We start from the raw sequence: 24,683 nt of genomic DNA, 5'->3' as shown, positions 1-24,683 counted from the left end.
CAATGGGCAGGGTGTGGACCGCACTGCGATGGCTGCCCGCGGGTGTAGGAGCGGGGGAGTCCTCGGCTCCTCTCAGAGCCCGGCCTCCTGACGCCGCCAGTAGGCGGGGTCCCCCGGGCTGCCTCCGCCGCTGTCATGTATCCGCCGCCGCCGCCGGCGCCGCCTCGGGACTTCATCTCGGTGACGCTGAGCCCGGGGCAGGGCTACGACGGCAGCAAGAGCCGGCGGCGGCGCTCCTGCTGGAGGGTGAGGGTCGGGCCGGGCCCCGTCCGTCGCGCCGCCGTCCGTCGTGCAGAAGCGCGAGCGGTCGTCCCGGGCCGGGGCTCGGAGGCCGGCCGCCGCAGCCGTCCGTCGGGGCCGAGCCCCGCGGGGAGGTCGGGGAGGGGCCGAGGGAGGCCGCCCACTGGTCTCCGCGTGGAGCGGAGCCTGAGGTCCCCGCTGTAGGGTCTCCCTCAGCACGAAGAGGAACAAGCACCACCTGTTTAACCGCGTGCGGTCCCTGGTGGTCTTGGGCCGCAGGGCGTCCACACACCGCATCTGGGCAGGTGCAAGACCCGGCCGGGTGTAAGCCAGAACGCGAGCTGTGGGACTCGTCCTCCGCCGCCCGCGCAACACGACAGAGGTGGCTTCCACGTCTGTTATTTCATCTTACGTGTGTCGTCCCAGCCCGTGGTCCCTGCTGAGAGGGAACAAGGTTCAGAAACGAGAACTCGCCCCTGACCTTCTGAATTATTCGTCATCCTCGCTGAGTTTCTGGCCTTTGGAGAAAGTTCCAGTTGCATTATTTTCGGTAAAAAGTGTCCTTCTCTGTCCTTCCCTTAGAAATGGAAGCAGCTGTCGAGATTACAGCGGAACGTGATCCTCTTCCTCCTCGCGTTTCTGCTGCTCTGTGGGCTCCTGTCCTACATCAGCGTGGCTGACCAGTGGACAGGTATCAGCTACTCGTGTGCCTTAAAATGACAGGTGTGGGTCGTGGAGGGTGGACAGGCAGAAGCGGTCTTGCAGTCTGCCTTCACCCGCTCCAGGAGGCACGAATGTCAACGACTCGGCAGAAACTCAGATAGAAGGAAGCTCAGTGTTTCACCCGCCTTGCTAGGACGAGGATGTTCACTGACGTGTGACTGCTCCTGAGTGTCTGGTGTCAGTCCTGGTACCTCCCTCCTCTGCGTCTCGCAGAGAAATTCAGTCCTGACGTTGAATGCTCAGCCTAAATGCATTGGGCGAATTTCATAACACATGTTAACGCGGGTTTGGAAAGGACCGGGCCGAGTTCTGCTGCGGATGTAGAGAATCCTGAATTTCTCTCAGATTGCTTCTTTTAGGAGGAAAGCTTAAGAGCTGCCCCAGGTCGCTCAAGTAAACAGCCTGTTTGCCACCAATTGTGCCTCCTGGAGTGGAAGATTAAGGCCAGGTATTTTGGGTTATGGCTTGGGGATAAGGACAAAACTGCCAAGTGTTTTTAAAAGCTTTGATTCTTTGGCCATTCCTTTTTTTTTTCTTTTTAACTGAAGTCCTATTGGTTTATAACGCTGTGTAATTTCAGGTGTACGTTATTATATATCAGTTTCTGTATAGCCTGCATTGTGCTCACCACCAATAGTCTAATTTTTATGTCACCATATAAATGTGCCCCTTTGCCCCTCCCCCTTCCCCTCTGGTCACCACTGTGTGCTTTGTCCGTGTGTTAGTTTATGTTCACTTGTGAGTGAAATCATACGGTGTTTGTCTTTCTCTATCTGGCTTATATCGCTTACCATAATACCCTCAAGGTCCATCCATATTGTTGCAAATGGGGCGATTTTGGTTTTTGTTGCGGCTGATTAGTCTTCCATCCTCTATATGTAGACATCGCATCTTCCTCCAGTTACCTGTAGAAGTGCACTTGGGTTGCTTCCATGTCTTGGCTATTGTGACTCATGCTGCAGTGAACAAAGGGGTGCACAGTCTCGTCGTATTGTTGGTTTCATGTTCTTCGGATAGAAACACAGTTGTGGGTTAGCTGGATCGTACGGTATTTCTATTTTTGTGTTTTTGAGGAATCTCCTCACTGTTTTCCATTGTGGCTGCACCAATTTGCATTTCCACCAGCAGTGTATGAGGGTTCCCTTTTCTCCACGTCCTCTGCGACATTTGTTATTTTTTGTCTTGTTAATTATAGCCGTTCTGACAGGTGTGAGGTGATATCTCACTCTCGTTTTGATTTGCATTTCCCTAATGATTAGTGACATTGAACATCTTTTCATGTGCCTGTTGGCCATCTGTCTGTCTTCTTGGAAAAATGTCCGTTCATATCCTGTGTCCGTTTTTCAATCGGGTTGTTTGTCTTTTTGTTGTTGAGTTGTGTGAGTTCTTTATATATTTTGGAAATTAACCCCTTTTCGGATACATGATTTGCAAATACGTGCTCCCAGTTGGTGGGTTGTCTTTTCGTTTTGTTCCTGGTTTCCTTTGTCTTTGGCCGTTCTTGCACAGTTAAGTGAGCGTGCTGAGGGCGCCTGCTCTCCCCCGTAGGGAATAACACCCATCTGCGCGTGTTCTCCGCCCACTTTGAGTCTCCTCTAGGCCTGTGGCCTATGTGAGATACATGACATTCTCTTGTTTAGCCCCAGCTGGCAGGTCCGCAGAAGAGCACAAGATGAGACCAGCAAAGCCACCCGTCTTGCCAGCTCCTCAGAAGGCAGATGCTAAGGCAGAACACTTCCCGGGGGTCTTACCTCAGGTATTTTCGATAAAGCGAACGTGGAGTTGTAACCGGGGTCAGTTCCAGAAGCACTTGAAAACACGTGATGTTTCCACCAGATTGGGATGAATTCTTTGTCTTAGCGTTTGTTTGATGTTTTCACTTCACACTCGTTATCCTGGGCTGGCTGGACGAGGCTTGGGGAAGGCAGGAGGGCTGTTCTCTCCTTTGTTCTTCTTGGAGCACCTGCTGTGTGCCGGATGCTGTGTCAGGTGATGAACAAACAGACCTGTCCCTTCCCTCAGAGCTGCAGGCTGGCGGGAGGGAAGGCGAGACACAGCAACAAACAGAAGCAGGCAGGTGGCCCGGGGTGCGCCTCCCACAGGGAAGAGAGCAGCCACCCGGGAGACAGGGCTGGAGCGGGTGCCGGTGAGGGAGCGCTCTCCGACCAGGGGACACTGAATCGCAGTCCAAAGGCTGAGGAGCCGCTGGCACTGCGTAGAGTCGGGAGAGCGTGGCTGGTGGGCAATGAAACTGGCCTGGGCAGGAGGGCCTGGGCGGAGCCAGGGGCTGGGCTCAGTGCAGAGGGCCCCGTGGGTCCTTGTGGGGCATGAGCAGCACTAGAGGCTTCAGAGGCACAGACGGGGAGGGGGCTGGGCTCAGTGCAGAGGGCCCTGCGGGTCCTCGTGGGGCATGAGCAGCCCTAGAGGCTTCAGGGGCACAGACACGGGAGAGGGCTGGGCTCAGTGCAGAGAGCCCTGCAGGTCCTCGCAGGGCGTGGGCAGCACTAGAGGCTTCAGGGGCACAGACACGGGATGGGGCTGGGCTCAGTGCAGAGGGCCCCGTGGGTCCTCGCGGGGCGTGAGCAGCACTAGAGGCTTCAGGGTCACAGACACGGGATGGGGCTGGGCTCAGTGCAGAGGGCCCTGCGGGTCCTCGTGGGGCATGAGCAGCACTAGAGCCTTCAGGGGCACAGACAGGGGAGGGGGCTGGGCTCAGTGCAGAGGGCCCTGTGGATCCTTGTGGGGCATGAGCAGCACAAGAGGCTTCAAGGGCACAGACAGGGGAGGGGGCTCGGCTCAGTGCAGAGGGCCCTGTGGGTCCTCGCGGGGCATGAGCAGCACTAGAGGCTTCAGGGGCTCAGACATGGGAAGGCTCTGAGGTGGGATGTCTGAGATTTTCACCGTGAAGATTCTCTGGCCGCTGGGTGGAGACCTGGTGTGGAGCGTCAGGAGTGGAGGCAGGAGGCAGGAGAGCTGAGCTGCCTGCACCGTGGGGAGAGTGTGTGGCTGGAGAAAGGCTGGGCAGGACTGGGCCTGCTTCAAGGGGAGGGAGGGGCCAGCAGAAGCCAAGTAGTTCCTGGCTGGGGACATGCAGGTGCTCCCTTCTGGACCTGCCCAGTTCCAGGTTCCTGGGGCCCCAAGGAGAAGTGCACGTGCCACGAGGTCAGGATCAGAGTCTGGGCACGGGAGAGGTTTGAGAGTCCACAGTAAGGGGTGTGTGTTGTCTAGAAAGGGAGGAGGAAGGGCCGGGCATGATCTGGAGGCACCCCCACCCTTACCATCTGGGCTGGGGAGAAGACAGGCCGTGGAGACGAGAGGGCAGTCAGGAGGCAGCCAGAGAAGCAGGAACCATCCCCTCCGAGAGTATGCCTTTGAGAACCCAGTGTGCTCTGACCTGGGGACACCCTCAGTTGCTAGTCAGGGGATCGATGTGGGCTGAGGCGGCCCCGGGGAGAGGATCCTGGGCCAGGGGCTGGCTCCACCCTGCAGGGCTGCCCTGGGGAGAGAGAGGAGCCCACTCTCCACACTGTCTCACTCTCACTCTGTGTGTAGAAAGGAGAATTTCCTCCCCTTTGGAAGGGACAAGCGTTTCTCTCGCTTCTTTGGGCCTCTCTTTTGCATATGGACTCTGAAGTGTGTGAAAGCAGAACGTGGCATGTTTCCCCAGCAAAAGGCACATTTCCACTGCGCGAAATGTCTGTAGTCCAGTCTCTGGTGTCCAGCAGGGTCTGGATGGTAAGGGGTGAAAGTGTCCGTCTCTGCTGCAAGGCCTCGGGGAAGGCTGCCTTTCTGCAGGCCCTGGGGCCTCTCTTGTGAGGACCCCAGGACTGTTCCTGAGACCTGTCTCAGCCATGGTGCTGTGGCAGGGCCACACCCCACTCTCTCTGCCAAGGGGCCCAGCTCTGAGTCGGTTGCATCTTTACAAGGAGAACGTCTTCCCGGATTACGGGGACGCTGAAAAGCAGAGACTTTTCCATTGCAAGTCGTCCTCCTTCCCGTCCTCGTCCTCGGGAGGAGCCGTCGTCACACCCACTATTGAGGGTGCCACCCCGTCTGGGAGAGTGCTGCACTCAACACAGCGCCTGAGCCCTGCGCTCTGTCCCTGGCCCCGGCACCCTCTGCCTCCCGCTTTGTTCTGAGGATGAAGCGGGGCAGTGCCAGGGCAACAGTGTTCTTTGAGGATGTGGTTCTAAGCCTTTCTTGCTACCCCTAGGGTCTGTGACAGCCTGGAAATATGCCGGGCCAGGGGCTGAACCCGCTGTTGAGGGCTGCGCTGACCCGTCGGCAGAGTCTCCAGGAGGGTGGTCAGGGCCGGGAGAGTGTGCGGAAGGACCTGCCTCCCGAGTCTGCATTCGTGATGAAAAATGAAAACAGTTTCCTTTGGGGCTGTGCTGCTCGGCCCGTCCACCGCGCCCGTGGGGTTGGGTTTGACTGGGAGAGTGTCCCAGAGGGAAAAGGAACAGCGGCTCCTAGGCTCGCAGTTACTTTCACAAGTGACTCTCACTTTTGTCTAGAAGCCTCCACGGCATTTCCGACGGGGACCACCCAACCTGCAGATTAGAGCCCCCGATAAAGTCTCGAAGGACATGAGGCAGGGTGACACGCAGAGGAGGGAAGAGGCTGAAGGTGGCGCTCGCCAGAAAGAAAACGCCCAGAGAACGATCGTCAGGTACAAGGAGCACCAGAGATGGGTCTGAACGTGCGGAAACGCTGCGGCTGGTCCATTTGGTGTTTCCTTTTCTGAAAAACAAAGATAAAAAACCAGCATAACGTCTGCAGGATATTCTCCTTGCGAAGCAGACACTGTGCGCCCCATCGTGAGGGCAGGGCCCTGCCTTCTTAAAGTCCTCCCGCGTGGAAGGTGGGGCTGAGCACAGTGGGGCGGTGACCCCGGGGCGTTTGCATCTGTGCCCTGCGCTGGCTGACTGCTCTTCCTTCCCTCCCTGCAGCTGGAGGGGAGCAGTGATTGAGCCGGAGCAGGGCACCGAAGGCCCCTCCAGAAAGGCAGACGCCCCCACCGGGCCTGCCTTGCAGGCCACCAGGATTCAGAATCAACCAGGTAAGGCCCCACCTGTGCCCTCCCAGCCTCATCTGGGCCTTCTGAGGGAAAGGGCATGTGGACAGGCAGATGGGCGTCCAGGGGATGTGGTGGAGCACTGCTGTCCCTTCACGTGCTGGTCATCCCTCCTCACCCAGGTGGGCCCAGGTCCTTGGGGTCACACGCTCTTTAGAGCTCTGGCGACCACCTGTGGCTCCTTGATGGCCCGTGGTCCCATGCCTCAGCCCCAGGAGGAGTGCGTATTCGGGGCTCATCTCCCTGCAGTGTCTGGGCCACCAGGGGCCTGAGGATGTGCAGATAGCTGCTCCCTGGCGTCTCCACCCAGGCCTGCTGGGTTGGGCAGCTCTGTGGGTCCCTGTGTTCTGGCTCTGGTCCTTGAGGGCCTGCTGGGCACTGGCGCTTCGTAAACTGTGTGCAGCCTGTCTGCCTCATTCTGACGATGCCCTTTGAGGTAATTAGTCTCTCGGATCCCCATTCCACAGACGAGAACCGGGGTTAGGTCAGTACCTGCCCAGGCCATCTGCCTCATGTGTGGGGTCTTGTGCCAGGCCAGCTGAATCTGGGTCCCAGGCCCAGGACTCTCCGTCGTCCTGCTGGTGCCTCTGATGGGAGGATGAGGGAGCCCACGGCCAGGACTTGTAGCCGGTCATGGGGGATACAGAGTGATTGTGTGCCATTCGGAACGGACGGCACAGCCGTGGCTGTCAACACGAATAGGCTTCACGCCACACTCAGAGGACGTGTGGTGTGAGGCCGTGGACACACAGGGAACCATCCACGTGGGAACCCTGTGTGTTGCATGTGGTCCTCCCATGCATGGAGAGAAGCTGCCTCCCCTCGTCGTCCTGAGGGGGCTCTGGAAAGGCCAGAGAGGGGCCTTGGGTGTATCTGCTGCACAGTATTTCCTTGAAAATGCCTGGAGCTGAAGTGGCAGAACGTGGGTACCTGTGAGGTTAGGTGTTCTTGTCTGAGTCCCCAGCCCCTGTCACGTTTGACATTCCCAAACCTGGAGTGGAATGCACATGTTGCCACGGGATCCACCACACTAGTCTGCTGCCTCAAATGCCTTTTCCTGCAGAGTGCTCCCTGTGGCCCCAGAGGGTAGTACCTGCCTGGCCCCTGGTGGAGGTTGACAGGACCTGGCCAGGCATTCGAGAGTCCAAGCTGTCGTGTGCGGGCCCCGGAGGCCTCGCTGGCTTGGTGGCTGTGTCCAGCTGTGAGGGTCAGACCTTCGGCTCTGAGCCCCAACCTTCCCTGCTGTCCACTGCTGCCCGTGGCCCTGGATGGTGTCCCCCATGTCAGGGTCACTCACAGGGGCCACAGAGGGTCTCTGTTTGCGCCCTGACCGGGGCTAGTCCCCCTGACCTGCTTCCCTCCTTCCAGGCTCCCCGAACGGACGCCAGAAGGCCGTGATAGAGGCCTTCCGCCATGCCTGGACCGGATACCGCAAGTTTGCCTGGGGCCACGACGAGCTGAAACCTGTGTCCAGGTCCTTCAGTGAGTGCTTTGGCCTCGGCCTCACTCTGATCGACGCCCTGGACACCATGTGGATTTTGAACCTGAAAAAAGGTATCTTCTCGTTCCGTTGCATGGGCCGAGTTCTCGGTGTGTGATGCTTGTGCGGGGCAGAGAGCCGCAGCCACGAGGACCTACAGTGCTGTTTACACTACACTGACCATGGAGTGTATCTGCTGGGTGAAGGCGGTTCCTTTTTCACCTTACGTCCAGGCGCCCTGGGGACGCTCAGGACAGCTGTCCCCGACACTCCCTGCTGAGAGCTGAGCTTGTACCCCAGACAGGCGTCCAGGGGCATTTGCAGCCTATGTTTCTGCCGCAGTCGGGAGGGGCTCTATGCCGGGAGGTGACACGTGATCTGATGTAGTTGCCCCGTCCCGAATCTCTCCCCAACATCGTCCTTATCCCACACGGATTGGGTTACACTGGGATTGTGTGTCTTTAGTTATCTCTGAATTGATATTTAAACACCCATTGTAAGTTCTCTGAATAGGCTGAAGACTACCACTTAATTTCTCACGTGGTCCTTTGTATGGTGGCCTTTTGTCATTGACCGTTCGTGCTTACAGTGCATTGGTTTTCCCCACCTACACGCTGGCAGAGTTGCAGACGTCAGACTTCACCCCTTACAGTAGGAAATGACAGTGAAACCCTGGAGGAGAAGGATGGATACAAGAATGCATGTACCCCTGTGTAAATTCATAACAGAAACCTCACCTACGCTGTACAGGGAGGCCTGCAGGGCAGCCCCGGCCCCAGCACAACCTCAGTCACTCCAAACAGGAAGTACAACCACTTTACCTCTGAGGGAAGAGTTCTCTCCCACCCGGTAACAGCCCAGCCAATCAGAAACACTGCAGTCCAGCCAATCAGAAATGCCATAGCCCAGCCAATCAGAAATGCTGCAGCTCAGCCAATCAGAAACACTGCAGCTTTGCCAATCAGAAATGTCACAGCCCAGCCAATGAAGAGCCGTCTCCACCCTGATCTGTTCCTCTACCCCAGTGGTCTTTCCTCTAGAGCAGCCCTGCCCTCTCCCCCTTTTCTCTGTAAAAGCTGCTCCCTCCTGTGTTCTCCAGATTTGCCTGTGGTTCTTGTAGCATGGAAATCCTCAATTGCAGTTATTTTGACTTCTCCCAAATAAACTTGTTTTGAGGCTTTTCAAGTTAACATATTTGATGTCAGAAGTGGGATCCAAAGGAGGCAACCCCTGAGAGATGGCAGCCCCCAGAACTGAACGAGGTACCCACACTGAGCCCCTTGTGTTATCGTGTCTGTGACTTGTGGCCTGCTTTCGGCCTGGTGAGTGTCCTCTCAGATTCCGAGCTCCGCTCTGCACTCTCCGTGTGTTCTGGGCTCTCTCACTTTATTTGGGATTGGGAGAGGAACTTTGTCCTCCAGGTTCAAGGCGTTGCCCTTGCTGTGTGTTTTCTGAAGGTAGCTCAGTTCCTTTTGGGGCTCCAGCTTGCTGAGAATCCAGGAGTTTTTCTTTAGTTTTCAGATTCCTTTTGAATCAAGGATGGGAATCCAGCAACTTTCTTTTATCTTTAGATTCCTTTGGGGATCAGGGCTAGGACGATAGCAACTTTCTTGGGTTTTCAGAAAAAATTTCAGAAATGGGATCCCAGTCATCTAAATGTTCTGAGGGCGACTCTCCTTTGGGGACCCTGCTGGGTTTATGTTTAAGAACTTTGGGCCCCCTACATGTCCATTTTTAAGTAAGTGGGCCAAACAGACCAAAAGCAGTCCAAAACTGCAATGGCCACTATGGGGAACTTTCGATCGCCCCAAAATCACTTTTCTTAAAACCAGATTGGAAGACCACAGCTCTAAAATTAAGCAAAATGAACAATACGTCTGTTTCCATTGGTGCCTGGTGGTTTCTGGATGCGCACAAAGCTCTAAAATCGACTCACTACCAGATACCTTGTCTAAATCAGCTGAAACAACTCAAAAACGGAGGGAGAACAAAACGGCTTCTGAAGCCGCCTGCCCCTTTCCCCTTTCTCTGTCTCAGATGCCATCTTGTTTGTATTCCAGACTCCTTTGACTCAGACCCCGCTCTGGCAGCCACCTTGTGCCAGGCTTTGCCCGACGCCGTCTTCGTCTCTTCTCCCCTGTGCCCCCCACCTTCCCTGTGCCCCCCACGCCCTCACTCAAATTCTCTCGCTGAACTTCCACCTCCTCTGAACGCACCCTTACCCCTTCTTCTGAACCTGTTAGAACCTTCCGTTTTAAATGTAAACCCTCTAAGAAGCCAAACTTCAGATCTCTCATGTTCCCTGGACTAAAGCTGAATTGTGAGCCATTGTTAAGGATTTTCCAAAGGCAACTGAGGACCCCCATAGATTTGCTGATGAATTTAATATAGTGGTTCAGACCTACCAGCCTGTGTCTTCAGATTTACATCAGCTAGTTCACATGCTTTTGGGGGAAGGCCAGGCCCAACATTGGATGAAACTTGCCCAATGGGAACAACCTGAAACAGATTTAGGAAAACGAACTCCTAACTTTTGGTAAGAGGTTAGAACACTTTCTGGAAAACCCCACCAAGCCATCCCAGGAGCCTTTCCCAAGCCTGTTGATTAGAGCAAAATTCAGGCTTGTGTGCAAAAGCCTGATGAACCTGTTCCTGACTATTGGAGTTGACTTCAGATCTTTTTCAAAGAAGATTCGGGCCTCCCATGGAAACTAAATCTACTTGGACAGCTTTTAATTCTGTGTTTGTTAATGCACTGACCGAGGATCTTTCCCTGTTAGTGAAGAGAACCTGGCAGAGTGGGAGGCCACGTCCACTCCAGATTTGGTAAATGTGGCAACTCATCTTGCCTGCACCTTAGAGGATTTAACTAGAAAAAAGGACCACAAAAATCGTAAATTTTCATCTCCAAAAAATGGAGGCCTCTGGATGAAACCAGAAATTTTCTGGTCTTTGTCATTTCTGTAAAGAGCCAGGACAGTGGGGAAAGGACTGCCCCAAGCTAAAAATTTCCAGAGGTTTTCAGCCCCCAACTAATCCTTCCAATGGCCTCTCCATCCCCAATGTCAGGGCTCGGAAAAAGCACAGGGGCTCTTCCCAGTCCTTTCCCTTAATCACCTGGGGGAAAGCACTCTCCAGATTGGGAATGAATCTTTCCCCAGACTGACTGACACCAGTGCTACAGTCCCGGTGCTCAAGCCCACTGTTAGGAAACAGCCCCTGCCTCGGAGAACTGAAACCGTTCAAACAGTGGGGTCTCAAACAACCCCAGCAGGCCCCTGTCTCTAACCCATCCCGTTTTGTCTGGGCCCTCTGAGGGACACTCACTCTTTTCTCCTTAGTTCCTCTGCTCCTATTCATCTGTTGGGCCAAGATTTCTTGAGGAAATACTATGCTGGTAATTCTTTCTCCCAAAAGGGGGAAATAATTCTAGAATTTGATGCAGCAGTGATAGCAGCAACCAAAATGGTCAACTAGGTGAGTCAAACGACCCTTCAACATCTTTTAGTTGCTCCATCTCTGACAACATTAAAACCAATTGTAAGGACACTAGCCGTTTATCTCTAGTTACAACCCTCCTTATGGACAGAGTCTGCAACTGATATGGGCAGAGTCCACAGTGGACATCTTACCAAAATCCAAAATAGAGCCTTCAAAGCCTTTCTCTAAAATTAATCAATACCCTATAGATAAAGAAGCTCTCCGAGGCTTTGGGCCAGTAATAGAAGATTGTAAGGCCCAAGGCTTCCTTATCCCCTGTACTAGTCCTTGTAACACTCTTATTTTAACTGTAAGAAAACCCAGTGGCAGAGGATGGAGATGGTCCATGACCTCTGAGCAATAAATATCATTTTCCTTCCTCGGCTCCCAGTTGTTTCTGACCCTGGCAGCTGTCCCACCTGAAAGGAGATTCTTCACCGTGACCGACTTGTGCAGCATGTTCCTTTGTCCCAGGTGATGACAGCCAGTACCTCTTCACTTTCACTTGGGAAGGAAAACAATTCGCCTAGACAGTGATGCCTCAGGGCTTTACTGTGAGTCCGTACTTTCCACGAGTCCTGAAGGCAGATCTGGATGACGCACAGTTTCCTAGAGGTTCTGCTTTGCTGCAGTGTGTAGATGATTTGCTTCTTTCCTCTTCTCCGTAGGCCTCCTCACAGCAAGAGACAACATCTGCTTACTAAGGCTTTTAGCTCTAAAGGGACACAAGGTCGCCAAGGAGAAAGTGCAGTTTGTCCAACCCCAGGTTTGGTGTTTGGGGCACTTCATATCAGAACCAGGGCTGCACCTAGATCCAGACAGTCTTCATGGTGTCCTGAGCTTCCCCAAATCCCCAAACTGTCAGCTGTGAGGTTGTCATGGGCTGGTTGGGCTGGTTGGCTACTACTGAAATTGGATCCCAAATTTTTCTTTTATGGCCAACTCTTGTATGTCTCACTAGGAAACAAGAACCAAGATGCAATCTTGTGAGGAGAACAGGATGGCACAGCCTTCAAAGCCCTAAAAGACAGCTTCATAGGAGGCCAGCCCCATGGCCGAGTGGTTACGGTTGTGCACTCCACTTTGGCAGCCCGGGGTTTGCTGGTTCGGATCCTGGGCACAGACCTACACACCACTCATCAAGCCATGCTGTGGCGGCGTCCCACACAGAAGAACCAGAAGGACTTACAACTAGGATAGACAGCTATGTACTGGGGCTCTGGGGGAAAAGAGAGCTTCATAAACTCCCCTGCCCTTAGGCATCCAAACTGCCAGCTCCCCTTTTTCCTTTTTATGTATGAGAAGGAAGTGAGTGCCCTCTGGGTGCTCACATGAAAACACAGGAACCACACGGGACCCATAGGGTACTCTAGCCAGCAGCTGGACCCTGTAGCAAAAGGAGACCCTTCCTGCCTTAGAACCATTCCTGCCACTGCCCTTTTTGTTCAGGCCACCAAGGAAATAGTTGTGGGACCCCCTTTAACCATTTTTATACCCCATGCAGTGGAGGCCTCTTAAGTTCTCACCACACACAACATCTTTCAGCCAGCTGTCTCACCTCTTATGAGATCCTCTTACTACCTACTCCTCGCATTATTCTTTCTTGCTGCAATAACCTTAACCTGCCACCCTTCACTCCTCTGCTACCAACGAGGTTCCCCATGACTGCTTAACACTGACAGGCCTCCTCCTGACTCCTCCTGACGACATACAAGAAGCTCCTCTGAGCAACACCGACATCTCATGCTTTACTGGTGGGTCTCATTTAAAGAGTGACAATGGTAAATATTGTGCTGGATATGTGCTATCAGTGCCTTTTGATATAATTGGAGTCGCACCCTTGCCCTTAGCTACTATGGCCCAACAAGCCAAATTATGTGCATTTACACAGGCCTGTATCCCAGCCAAGAGCAGGACCACCAACATCTATACTGATAGCAGGTGCACTTTTCAGCGTTGCCTGGGATTTTGGGATGCTGTGGAAGCAACATGGTCTCCTCCCTTCCAGTGGGGTAACGTTAAAAATAGTCCTGGTGTTCAGCACCACTGCATGTGATATCCTCACCCGCTGCTTTATCCTCACCCACTGCTTTAGCCTTACCCGCTGCTTTAGCCTCACCCGCTGCTTCCTAAGATCACAGGCGTCCTAAAGCTGACTCTCGGGAAGCTAGGGAAGATCACTTTGCTGACACTTCTGCAAAGAATGCTGCTCTGAAAGGAGCAAACAGTAGCCAAACCCCTGCCATGGCCCAAAGGGATGCTTCTCCAAATGACAGCTTGGAAAAACTGGCTAGAAAGCCCAACATTTGGCTTCAGAAAAGGAAAAGCAAGATTGGAAATTCAGCAATTGTTGGCTTGATAAAAAGAGAAGGCTCTGAGAGGGCCTACAATGGAGAAAAGAAAGTCTCTTCAACAAATGGTGCTGGGAAAACTGGACAGCCACATGCAAAAGATTGAAAATTGACCATTCTTTTTCACCACACACCAAAATAAACTCAAAATGGATCAAAGACCTAAAGATTAGACCTGAAACAATAAGTCTTCTAGAAGAGAATATAGGCAGTACACTCTTTGACATCAGTTTCAAAAGAATCTTTTCGGACACTATATCTCCTCAGTTGAGGGAAACAATAGAAAGAATAAACAAATGGGACTTCATCAGACTAAAGAGCTTCTTTAAGGCAAGGGAAAACAGGATTGAAACAAAAAAACAGCTCACTAATTGGGAAAAAATATTTACAAGCCACTTATCCAACAAAGGGTTAATCTCCATAATATACAAAGAACTCACATGGCTTAACAACAAAAAAACAAACAACCCGATCAAAAAATGGGCAGAGGACATGAACAGACATTTCTCCAAAGAAGATATAGGTATGGCCAATAGACACATGAAAAGATGTTCATCATCGCTAATCATCAGGGAAATGCAAATCAAAACTACACTAAGATATCACCTTATACCCGTTAGATTGGCAAAAACATCCAAAACCAAGAGCGACAAATGTTGGAGAGGTTGTGGAGAAAAAGGAACCCTCATACACTGTTGGTGGGAATGCAAACTGGTACAGCCACTATGGAAAACAGTATGGAGATTTCTCAAAAAGTTAAAAATAGAAATACCCTATGACCCAGCCATCCCATTACTGGGTATCTATCCTAAGAACCTGAAATCAGAAATCCCAAGAGTCCTTTGCACCCCTATGTTCATCGCAGCATTATTTGCAATAGCCAAGACTTGGAACCAACCTAAATGCCCAGAAACTAATGATTGGATAAAGAAGATGTGGTATATATACACAATGGAATACTACTCAGCCATAAAAAAAGACAAAATTGGCCCATTCGCAGCAACGTGGATGGACCTCGAGGGTATTATGTTAAGCGAAATAAGCCAGTCAGAGAAAGACGAACTCTATATGACTCCACTCATAGGTGGAAGTTAATATATTGACAAGGAGATCTGATCGGTGGTTACCAGGGAAAAGGGGGGGTGGGGGAGGGCACAAAGGGGGAAGTGGTGTACCCACAACATGACTAACAATAATGTACAACTGAAATCTCACAAGGTTGTAATCTATCATAACATTAATAAAAAAAAGAAACAAAAAAAAAGAGAGAGAGAGAAGGCTCTGGTTTGGGCCAAATAACAACAAAGTCCCATCAAAAACTCTAAAATTCCCCTTACTAACCAGTGTACATCATTGGTCTACAGAAAAAAATGGTAAGCTTTATGCACCAGTACTGGAGGGAAATCTTAGGAGAGCTGCAAAACGTGCCTATCTGCTCGCCCTACCTGCCCAAACACAGTTCAGGAAACCTGTCCACTCGGCTCCTTGGAAACTTTCAATCGTCCAACACATCATTCGAGGTTTGGTAAATGGATTTTATACAACTCCTCTGTCTCATGGATGTCAGTATGCCTCAGTCATGGTCTGTATCTTTTCTCACTGGACTGACGCTCTCCCTTATAGACAGGCTACTGCTTATTCTGTGCCTAAAATTCTGTTATAAAAGATTATCCCACCTGGGGAACCCCCCTGAACATCATAGTGACCCAGAAACTCATTTCATGGGTCAAGTGCCTCCACAGGTCTGTGCTGTTTGGCCAGCTCTGCAGCGTTTTCGCTGTGCTGATAATCCTCAACCCTCTGGGCTGTTCAAACATACCAACAGCTTTAAGACTCAGTAAACAAAGTTTATGGAAACCCTTCAGATACCCTGGCCACTTCCATTGGTCCTCCTAAATCTGAGGAACGCATAAACTCGCAGCCTTTGAAATAATCACAGGTCGCGCAATGTGCTTGGCTTCTGCTTCTCTCGATCCTCAGCAGGTAAAGAGAGACATGCTTCAGTATCTTAAAGGCCTAACTGCTTCGGATGAAAATAACCATACTTGCGTCGAGCAGTCTTTTCACAGTGCACCCCAGGAGACAAAGGCCTTAAGCATCACACTCTACAACCTGAAGCTTTTGTTTACTGGAAAAGACACCTCAGAAGGACTCTCTCCAGCCTCACTGGAAGGGCCCTGTCAGGTACGGCCGACTAACCCTTGTGCCACCAAACTCCAGGGAGTGGACTCCTGGATCCACATGTCGCACCTGAAAAAGGCACCAGACCCTGAGTGGACCTGCACTCCATCCAGTGATGTGAGGGTAAAATTCACCAGGATTTGAAGCAGCCGACCTCTGAGGCAACAGCTTTCCCAACAGGACTGGACCAGCCCTGTATACCCACTGTTTTTCTTACTTTATTTTTTCTCTCTTTCCTGGAAGGACAATGCTCTTGTCTGAGCTTTCCAATTCCTCACAAAAAGGGGAAACCTCTCTGATTGCTGGATTTGCCATCAGAAACTCAGGCTGCCCAAGGCAGTAATGACCCCTTAGTGCACCCAGCAAGTAATTTCACTAGGATTCCAGATACCATTGTTTGTCTAATTGTTTTGCTGGCTCATTTTATGGAGTGAGGGTGCTAAGCCTGTCTAAACTCATTCCTTGCTTTAATTTGACCCAGCCTTGGGTGGAGAAGACAAGATCTTTTGAATATTTGTATGAAAAATTTTACGGGACCATCAATGTAAGTCACATTGTTCGTATATTTCTGAATGTCCTATTTAGGCAATCTCTCGGTATGTAACAACACAGTACCTGAGCCTTGGTCATATAACGCTAACACCCTAGGCCGATGAACGAGTCTATAGATGATGTCACTTACGTGGGAGCCTTATGCACACCCCTGGTTACGTGGAGGTTTCAGTAATGGCCTTCCTGCTTGGGCAACTCGTTACTTTGACAGCTGGAGAATACAAGGATGGTGTGCCTTTGCCATATTCAATTCCTGTTCTCTCTGCATAACCAAAGAGAGCTTCCATTGATCTCTCCCATTGAATCTCCACAGTCGCCCTAAATGAGAACTCCCAGGAGGCGTATGCGAGTCTGGGTTTGCCTCCAAAGAAAGAGCTTTCTTCCCCTGGATCAGAGTGAGTGTCAGCAAACAAATGTTGTTGCTCTCCCTGACACTTGGCTGACCCCTCAGCAAAAGCAATTTCAGCTCAATAATGGTCGCTTAACTCATTGATCAAGGTAGTTTTGGATAATCATATAGCCCCGGATCACATACGTGCTGAGCAAGGAGGTGTCTGTGCAGGGGTGAACACCTCCTGTTGCCCATGGACAAATGCTTCTTGGAAAGTAGAAAGCCAGTTACAAAAGACTAGAGAGCAAGCACAGTGGCCTCAACAAATGTCACCTCACTATCCAGTCTTTTGATTGGTTCAGCTGGTTACCTACAGGCCTGTGCTCCTGATTCAGAACCGTCCTGCAGACTGGGCTTATAGCACTGCTCTTAATCTCACTCTGTACACTTGTAGTGAATTCTTTACCTGTTGCCTGTCGAACCTCTGTAAAACTGACATGCCCAATAAGGCACTTCGAGATAGTCTCCATCACCTATGACCTTGGAGAAATATAGACTTCGTATGGGAAATGCCTGAGAGTTCTCCCTCCTAACCTTCCTTGTTACTCAAACGTGGCCTAAATGGTCTCCAACCACTATGTACTTTATCTCCAACACAGACACGACACCCAGGAAGGGTCCTTCCTGGCACCAAGGGACAAGACCACTACAAGCAGAGAACCTGACTGCTGATCAGTGATGCTTTCAGAGAAACATCTTGATCAAAAGGGGAAATGTGGAAATTAATAAAAGAAACCTCAACTAAAGTGGATGGAAAAGACACACAGGGGCAGCTCTCACCCCCATCACACATCATCAATTACTCCAAACAGGGAGACAGACTTGCATCTCAGACAGGAAGTAAAACCACTTACTTCTGAGGGAAGATTTCTCTCCCACCCTGCAACAGCCCAGCCATCAGAAACGCTGCAGCCCAGCCAATGAGGAGCCTTTCCTGCCCTGATGTGTTCCTCTCCTCCAGTGGACTTCCCTTTAGAGCAGCCCCGCCCCCTCCCCCTTTTCTCTATAAAAGCAGCTCCCTCTTGTGTTGTGCAGGTTTGCCTGTGGTTCCCCTAGCACCCGTTTCCTGAATGACAATTCAATGGCTGTTCCTGAATGAATTTGTTTTGAGGCTTTTCAAGTTAACACGCAGGAGTGACAGATCACACGGGAACACCAGGACTGTGTTCCTGACCCTCCACTGTTTCATGTCATAGAATTTAAAGAAGCCAGGACATGGGTGTCCAAGAAGTTAGTGTTTCAGAAGGATGTTGACGTCAACCTGTTTGAGAGCACCATCCACATCCTTGGGGGGCTTCTGAGTGCCTACCACCTGTCTGGGGACCACCTCTTCCTGGAGAAAGCAGTGAGTGTCCTGGCGCCAGGAGGGCAGCTGCCCCGCAGGGAGATGAGGCTCGGGTATTAGCAGCGTGCCCTCGCTGGTGGGACCCTGGGTGGCCGTTTCCGGTTTTCTCTCCTCCAGTCCATTGGAGTGTGCTTTGTGGGCGTGAGCTGACGCAGCGCTGCCTCCCACGCTGCATCCTGCAGGAAAGTGCGCTGGGAGCCCAGTGCGCCAGCTCACTTGTGCCACCCAACTGGTGTGTCTCCACTGAATTGGATGAAAATGGGTGACGGGTTAGCACCGTGAAGCATAGACAAGCCACTCTGACTGGAAGCGCTGATTGCTCGCTGTGTTGTGTCTCAGGAAGATTTTGGGAACCGGCTGCTGCCCGCCTTCCAAACGCCCTCCAAGATTCCATACTCTGATGTGAACATCGGCACTGGGGTTGCCCACCCGCCCCGCTGGACCTCGGACAGCACGGTGGCCGAGGTGACGAGCATTCAGCTGGAGTTCCGAGAGCTCTCCCGTCTCACGGGAGTTAAGAAGTTTCAGGTACGGAGGGGCTGGGACCTGGCTGAAGCGGGGATTCCTGTGGGAGCGCTCAGTGGCTCGTCGCGGGAAGTGCGGGTTTGTGAGGACGTTGACCCTGGGCCACAAGACCCTGTCCTTTTCTTAAAAGCTTTTTCTTAGAGAGTCCCATTTTCTCACTGATAAGAGATGCCCAGGCATGGAAGGCATTGTCTGGAGGGTGAGATAGTCCTCTACCCCGAGCCCTGCCCTGGTGCAGTGCGTGTCCTTAGGGCCCTGACAGAGCTGACAGCTTGTTGTGCAGTGCCCTGCTTGGCCCTGAGTCCCCCGGCAGTGTGTCTGGAGCCTCCTTTGTGCCAGTGCGGGAGGCCTTCTTGCTCATGGCTGCGTGGTGTTGGATGTGTTGAGATGCTGGTGTTTTTTAGCCAGTTCTGTGCTGGTGACATTGCAGTCATCCCGCCGTTGGCCTCCTGTGGTGCTGGAACCTGGAGCAGCACCTGGAATGGGCACCTGGGCTCGGGTGGGCGTCTGTCCTCGGTGGACTGCTGGGAGTGGGGTTCTGTCTTGCTGGAACCCTGTGTGTGATGCAGTGGGCATGCGCTATGTGGAGTGAAGGCGCGATCCACGTTTGTTTTCTAACTGCTGCCTGCCAGGAGCCATGTTACCGACGCCTATACATCCGTCTGACAGGGTCCGGGCTGAGAAGGGTTGGGGGGCGCAGGGACGCCCCTCGGTGAAGAGTGGCTGACACCCCTGATATTTCCTGAAATGTATGCATGCTTTCTATCAAGGTTATGACTATACTTGTTTCTGCTTTATGTAGTTTAACTTAGCTCTTCAGCCTGATGCCTTACCAGTAAAATGATATTTTCTCCAGGCAGTGTGCTCAAGGACAAATAGTCCTACCCCGAGAAAGACAAAAGAATGCTTTCACCCCCTAAGGGGCGCAGGAATGTAAAGATTTTTAACTGCCAACTGAGAACGCACGGAGCATATGGCCTTGCTGGTCGGAGCTTTCCCACCAGCCTGTCTTTGGCCTTGAGACGCTTGCAGAGAGGAGGAAGCCTATGACCTTGCTGGCCAGAAGCTTTCCCACCAGCCCATGTCTCTTTGTGGGAGGAGATGGTCCAGGTGCTTGTCCTTGATGGTGTCTGTTTCCATGGAGGATGGTGGATTCTGGAGCCAGGAGGCCGGAGGGTGGGCAGGGAGTGAGTGTTTTGGTTTTGTGTAGAGAGAATAAATAGTAGTTAATTGTGGAAAATATGATCATTAACCTTATGCTCTATAGAATGGAATGCTAATAAAAATTCTTGTGCTCGCTTTGTACTTCCTTATCTCTCTGAAAATATCTGTAGAGCTATTTCTGTACTAATCCTGAAAAATATGAAAACGACACTTGTGCACAGTAAAGACAGACTGGATTGCACCAACTCAAGTCTCACGTCTCTTCCTTTCACTTCGCCGACTCCGTCTCTCCCTCAGGAACCTGGACTCTGCTGGAGCTGGACTCCGGCAGCTGCCCCATTGTTGAAATGTTTTATGCCTTAACCTTGCACCCCCTTGGAGGCGTCGCTGTTCTCGTGGGAGAACTTCCAGTATGTGGGGGTGCTTCTGAAATGGGCGTTCCATCCCATTCTCTGTTCCTCTTTTTTCACATTGAGGTAGAATTCACATATCAAGAAATTCGCTTTCCACGTGTACACTGCAGCGTACTCACACGTCTGCCGGCATCATCAGTCCAATTGCAGAACTGTTTCCTCACCCGAAATCAAAGCCAGAACCCATCAGCCGTCCCTCCCGTTCTCCGATGCCTCCGCCCCAGGAAACACAGTGGCCTCATCTCTCTAGATTTGTCTATTCCGAACATTTTGTATAAATGAAATCCTATGATGTGGGTCATTTGTTTTAAGGTACGTCCACGCTGTAGGACATGTCAGAATTTTGTTTTTAGGGCCACCGTACCCCATAGCATGCGTCAGCCACGTGTTGTCATCCAGACAGCAGCTTATGAACGCCTGGGTTGTTGTGACTCGGGGAGAGTAAGCAGAGTGCTCCTGTGCACAGGTCCTGCCAGTGCCCGAGGCTCCGCTTTTCCACAGTTTGGCACACTTGTTATTTCTGTCCTTTCCACCATAGCCATCCTAGTGGGTGTGGAATGGCGTCTGATTTGGGCTTTGATTAAATAATGGTGAACCGTGCAGCAGCTTTCCATGTGCCAGTTGGCCGTCTGTTTACCTCTGTGTGGAAGTGTGTGTTCAGGTCTGTTTATTGACTGGAGAAGCCTTCTTTCTGTTGTTGAGTTGTAATGCAAAAACTCGGCGTTTTCGCTACTTCCTCCTGAGACGTCCCCAGGCACCCACATGTTCCGGGTCTCTGCAGTAGCTGGAGGCAAAGAGGAACGAAGCAGCCAACCTCAGAGGAGCCCTCAGTGGTGGTGGACGTGTAGGGTAGAGACAGGAAATCTCGCGGGTGCAGGGTCCTGAGCACTGTGGGAAAATGTGCACAGAGCCCTGGGAGCACAGATGCGCGGTGCTGCCCGGGCCGGACAGGTGGCTCGGAGGAGCTGAGGTGGGTTGGGTCTTGAAGGACCAGTAGGAGTTCCCCAGGTGGACGAGGAGTCAGGGTGGTTGACGTCTTTAGCAGCAACCCGGGCTCGGAAGCAGACGTGCCAGCCTTCCCTCCAGGAAGGGGGAGCAGGTGGCCGTGCCTTGGCCAGTGGTCCTGAGAACAGTGGCTGTTGTTTGAGACACGGTACTCCTTTAATGAGGCTTGGGAACTGTCGGGAGAGCGAGTTCAGCCCTCTCAGGGCCAGTGGCGCCAGCCGGCCCATCGAGGTGGCCGTGTTTGAGCAGATGGACCTGGTTGCTGTGTGGTGTGGGCCGTTCTTCAGAAACCCCTGCCAAGGGCAGTGCCTGAGGGATGCCGTGGGCCAGGACCGGCCTGCTCACCCCTCCACCGGGAAGCCACCCGTCATGAGGAGGGCAGGCCTCAGGCAGCCCTGCTCTGCAGCTGGCCCAGAGCTCTGCGCCCTCGCTCACCTGCACTCTCCCCATGTCTGCCCCAGGAGGCCGCAGAGGAGGTGACGAGGCACGTTCACTCCCTGTCCGGGAAGAAGGACGGGCTGGTACCCATGTTCATCAACACACACACTGGCCTCTTCACCCACACGGGAGTGTTCACCTTGGGCGCCAGGGCCGACAGCTACTACGAGTACCTGCTGAAACAGTGGATCCAGGGCGGCAAGAAGGAGACGCAGTGAGGCCTGTTCTGCTGCCTTGGGCGGGCCCCCTGAGGCTCTGCTTGTCCTGGGCTTCTGGGTGGGAATCAGCGGCCGTGCCAAGCCCGGTCTTGGACCCTCCATGGGGAAATGTATTCCTTCTCAGCACAGCCTGGAGCTCTGCAGAGGCTGGTCTCGGCTGGTTGAGAGGAACAGGCCCTCTCAAGGGCAGAAGGGCTGCCCTCTGCCCGCGGGGCTGCCCTGCCCCAGACCTCCACCCCCAGGCTCCGTGCTGCTGCCCAGGCAGGGCCGGGCCTCGGGCCCCTAGCGTGCGGATGGCAGCTCATGGTTATGCGCCTGTTCCCGGGTAACTAGGGGCTGTGCACCCGCCTGGCCTGGGCAGACCAGACCTGCTGGTCTCCACAGGTTACTGGAAGACTACATTGCAGGCATCGAGGGCATCAAAAGGCACCTGCTGCACAAATCTGAACCCAGGAAGCTCACCTTTGTGGGGGAACTCACCCACGGCCGCTTCAGTGCCAAGATGGTGAGCATGTGTGTGGTCCAAGCAGGGCCTGGGGGGGAGCTTCGAGACACACCCGTTTGTCCTTGACGCCTGATGGCTTCATGAGTCTGGACGTGGGAGAGAACAGTGCAATTCTGGCCGTGGAGTGTGAGCTGGGACAGGTAGACGCTGGCTGCGTGACCTGCCTAGCCCATGGTGGCTGGAGGATCTGAGGTCTGTGACGTGCCAGGGGCCCTCCCCCAGGACCCCACCCCCAGCCCTCCTGCAGCCCCTGGTCCCTTGGTGTTTATGGAGGAGGGTGGAGGAGTGGGGACGGCCTGGGTCAGCATTTGCTCCCCGGGAGGCGGGTGTCCCTGCACCGGCCTCTCCCCTGCCCACACTGACCCCCAGCACTTGGCCTGTAGTTCAGTCACCAGTGGTGCTCCTGCCGTTGAGGACGTCGAGAACACCACTCAGGCCTGGTGGCTCCGGCGTTGAGCCCCGTGCAGCCTCAGGCTCAGCGGTGGTGAGGAGACCCTCTGATTTCAGGACCACCTGGTGTGCTTCCTGCCAGGCACACTGGCTCTGGGCGCCCACCACGGCCTGCCTGCCGAGCACATGGAGCTGGCCCAGGCCCTGATGGACACCTGCTGCCAGATGAACCGTCAGATGGAGACAGGCCTGAGCCCCGAAATCGTGCACTTCAACCTGTACCCCCAGACAACCCAAAAGGACGTGCAGGTCAAGGTGAGCCGCGGCCGGGGTCAGCCCCGGGTGGGGACACCATGGGGGCTCACCTGCGCCTGTCTCCTCCCCAGCCGGCCGACAGGCACAACCTGTTGCGGCCCGAGACGGTGGAGAGTCTGTTTTACCTGTACCGCTGCACGGGGGACCGCAAGTACCAGGACTGGGGCTGGGAGATCCTGCAGAGCTTCAACACGTACACGCGGGTGAGCCTCGCTCGCCACCCCAGCGGTGTCCCCAGCTCCCCGCTGGTCACTGGCCGGGCAGTTCCTCTAGGGATCAGGGAGGGGCATGCTTGCTGTGGCCTTGAGGTTGCCCCGCCCAGGGTCTCGAGCCCTTGGGTGTCCCTTGGTCCTGTCTCGAGGCACCAGCCTGTGTGGGGAGGGTCCCTACAGTGGCCCGATGCGCACAGAGCATGTCCCTCCTGGATCCTCTGTGGCATGGGCAGCCCTTTCCACCCGGGCATCGACTTTGGGACCACTGCTCCCCAGGAAGGGTGCCACGACCAGAACGCTGCCCCCACTGTCTCAGGCCCGGCTGCCCGTTTTAGTCAGGGCCACGGCCCAGAGAAGGTCATGCCGTGCCCAGGGCCCACCACCCACCCTGGCAGAGCCAGGGTTGACCTTTGCCCTCTGGGGTGTGAGGCAGTGGGTTCTGGACCCGGGGGTCACCTCAGAGACTTCGCAAGGGCTCTCCCGGGTTCTAGGTGTGGCGCTTTCCATCTGGTCACTTGAGGACAGCCGTCATCTCCCAGGAGTCTCTGGGGGAAGCGCAGCTGACCTCTAGGGCAGCAGGTCAGGTCCCCTGTGGACCTTGGTGTCCTCCACCGCAGACCTGCCCTGAGGCCGTGCGTGCTGCAGTGAGGTGGGGGGGGGTTGTGTCTCTGGCTGGTGCCCTCCCGAGGGCTGAGCCTGGGAGTGGGGGGCGGGCTGTGCCCGCAGCCGTGACTAGGCCGCCGCCTTGGCGCTCGTGCAGGTCCCCTCGGGCGGCTTCTCTTCCATCAGCAACGTCCAGGACCCCCGCAACCCCCAGCCCAGGGACAAGATGGAGAGCTTCTTCTTGGGGGAGACACTCAAGTACCTGTATCTGCTCTTCTCCGACGACCCGGACCTGCTCAGCCTGGATACCTGCGTGTTCAACACCGAGGCTCACCCCCTGCCCATCTGGGCCCCTGCCTAGGGCGGGATGGCTCCCCAGTGGGCGCTGCCCGGGGTCTGACGCGTCCTGTCATGGAGGCCCCTGGGTAGATCCAGCCTCCTTTGACCTTGGCCATGTGGTGTCCACCCAGCTGGCTGGACGTGCTCCAGGCCCGGCTGCTGATGGAGCCCGGTGTGCGACGGAGCCGGGGTGTCTGGGGCCTCGTGAGATGCTTGGGGCAGCTGCTGGGCGCCAGGTGGTCCTCCACTGGCTCTGGACTCCTCGTCTGTGGCTCTCATCAGGACACCGTCAGAAGCGAGTCTGAAGAAATCCTTGCTGTGATTCAGGTGGTAGCGTCCTTGGGGGCGGCTCCTTCCTTCTTCCTGAGGAAACTCGAATCATGACTTAAACATTCCTGAAAACTGAACGTCCTCCTGTCGGCCCATGCAAGAGCTTCTTGGGGGTCCCGGGACCTCTGGTTGCCTTCTGTGGCTGCCGTGGGTCCTCAGTGCCCACACTGTGTTCAGAGACGAGCTGAGAGGCCAGCCAGGATGCAGCTCGGCCTTGGCATCTGAGCCTGTTGATGTACCCTGACCCGAGGGTCTCGGGGTGGGGGGGGGGGGGGGCATCTGTGATCTCTTGGTTGTTCTGGCTCCTGGCCGGCTGTGGTGTTTACACGTTGGACTCAGGGATCCTCCCCCGACCCTGCAGGGGCTGGAAGGGCTAGTGGGCAAGTTCATCCTGCTCCCAGGCCACCCC

The 24,683-nt window shown here is 53.9% G+C and overlaps 1 protein-coding gene across 1 annotated transcript; it reads left to right on the top strand.

Annotated features, from left to right (window-relative positions):
- The first annotated feature begins 28 nt into the window (after positions 1 to 28).
- MAN1B1 (mannosidase alpha class 1B member 1) lies at positions 29 to 24,098 on the top strand. The gene is given in 14 exon segments (XM_046678958.1): positions 29 to 79; positions 82 to 246; positions 823 to 931; positions 2,604 to 2,719; positions 5,478 to 5,632; positions 5,913 to 6,022; positions 7,406 to 7,591; positions 17,669 to 17,817; positions 18,157 to 18,345; positions 21,386 to 21,576; positions 21,965 to 22,085; positions 22,593 to 22,790; positions 22,862 to 22,993; positions 23,763 to 24,098. Coding segments are annotated over 14 exon segments (2,076 nt in total). The 3' UTR covers positions 23,967 to 24,098.
- Positions 24,099 to 24,683: the final 585 nt, after the last annotated feature.

Source organism: Equus quagga, chromosome 1 (genome assembly GCF_021613505.1).
Source record: "Equus quagga isolate Etosha38 chromosome 1, UCLA_HA_Equagga_1.0, whole genome shotgun sequence".
NCBI lineage: Eukaryota > Metazoa > Chordata > Mammalia > Perissodactyla > Equidae > Equus > Equus quagga.
This window is presented reverse-complemented; position numbering and strand designations above follow the sequence as displayed.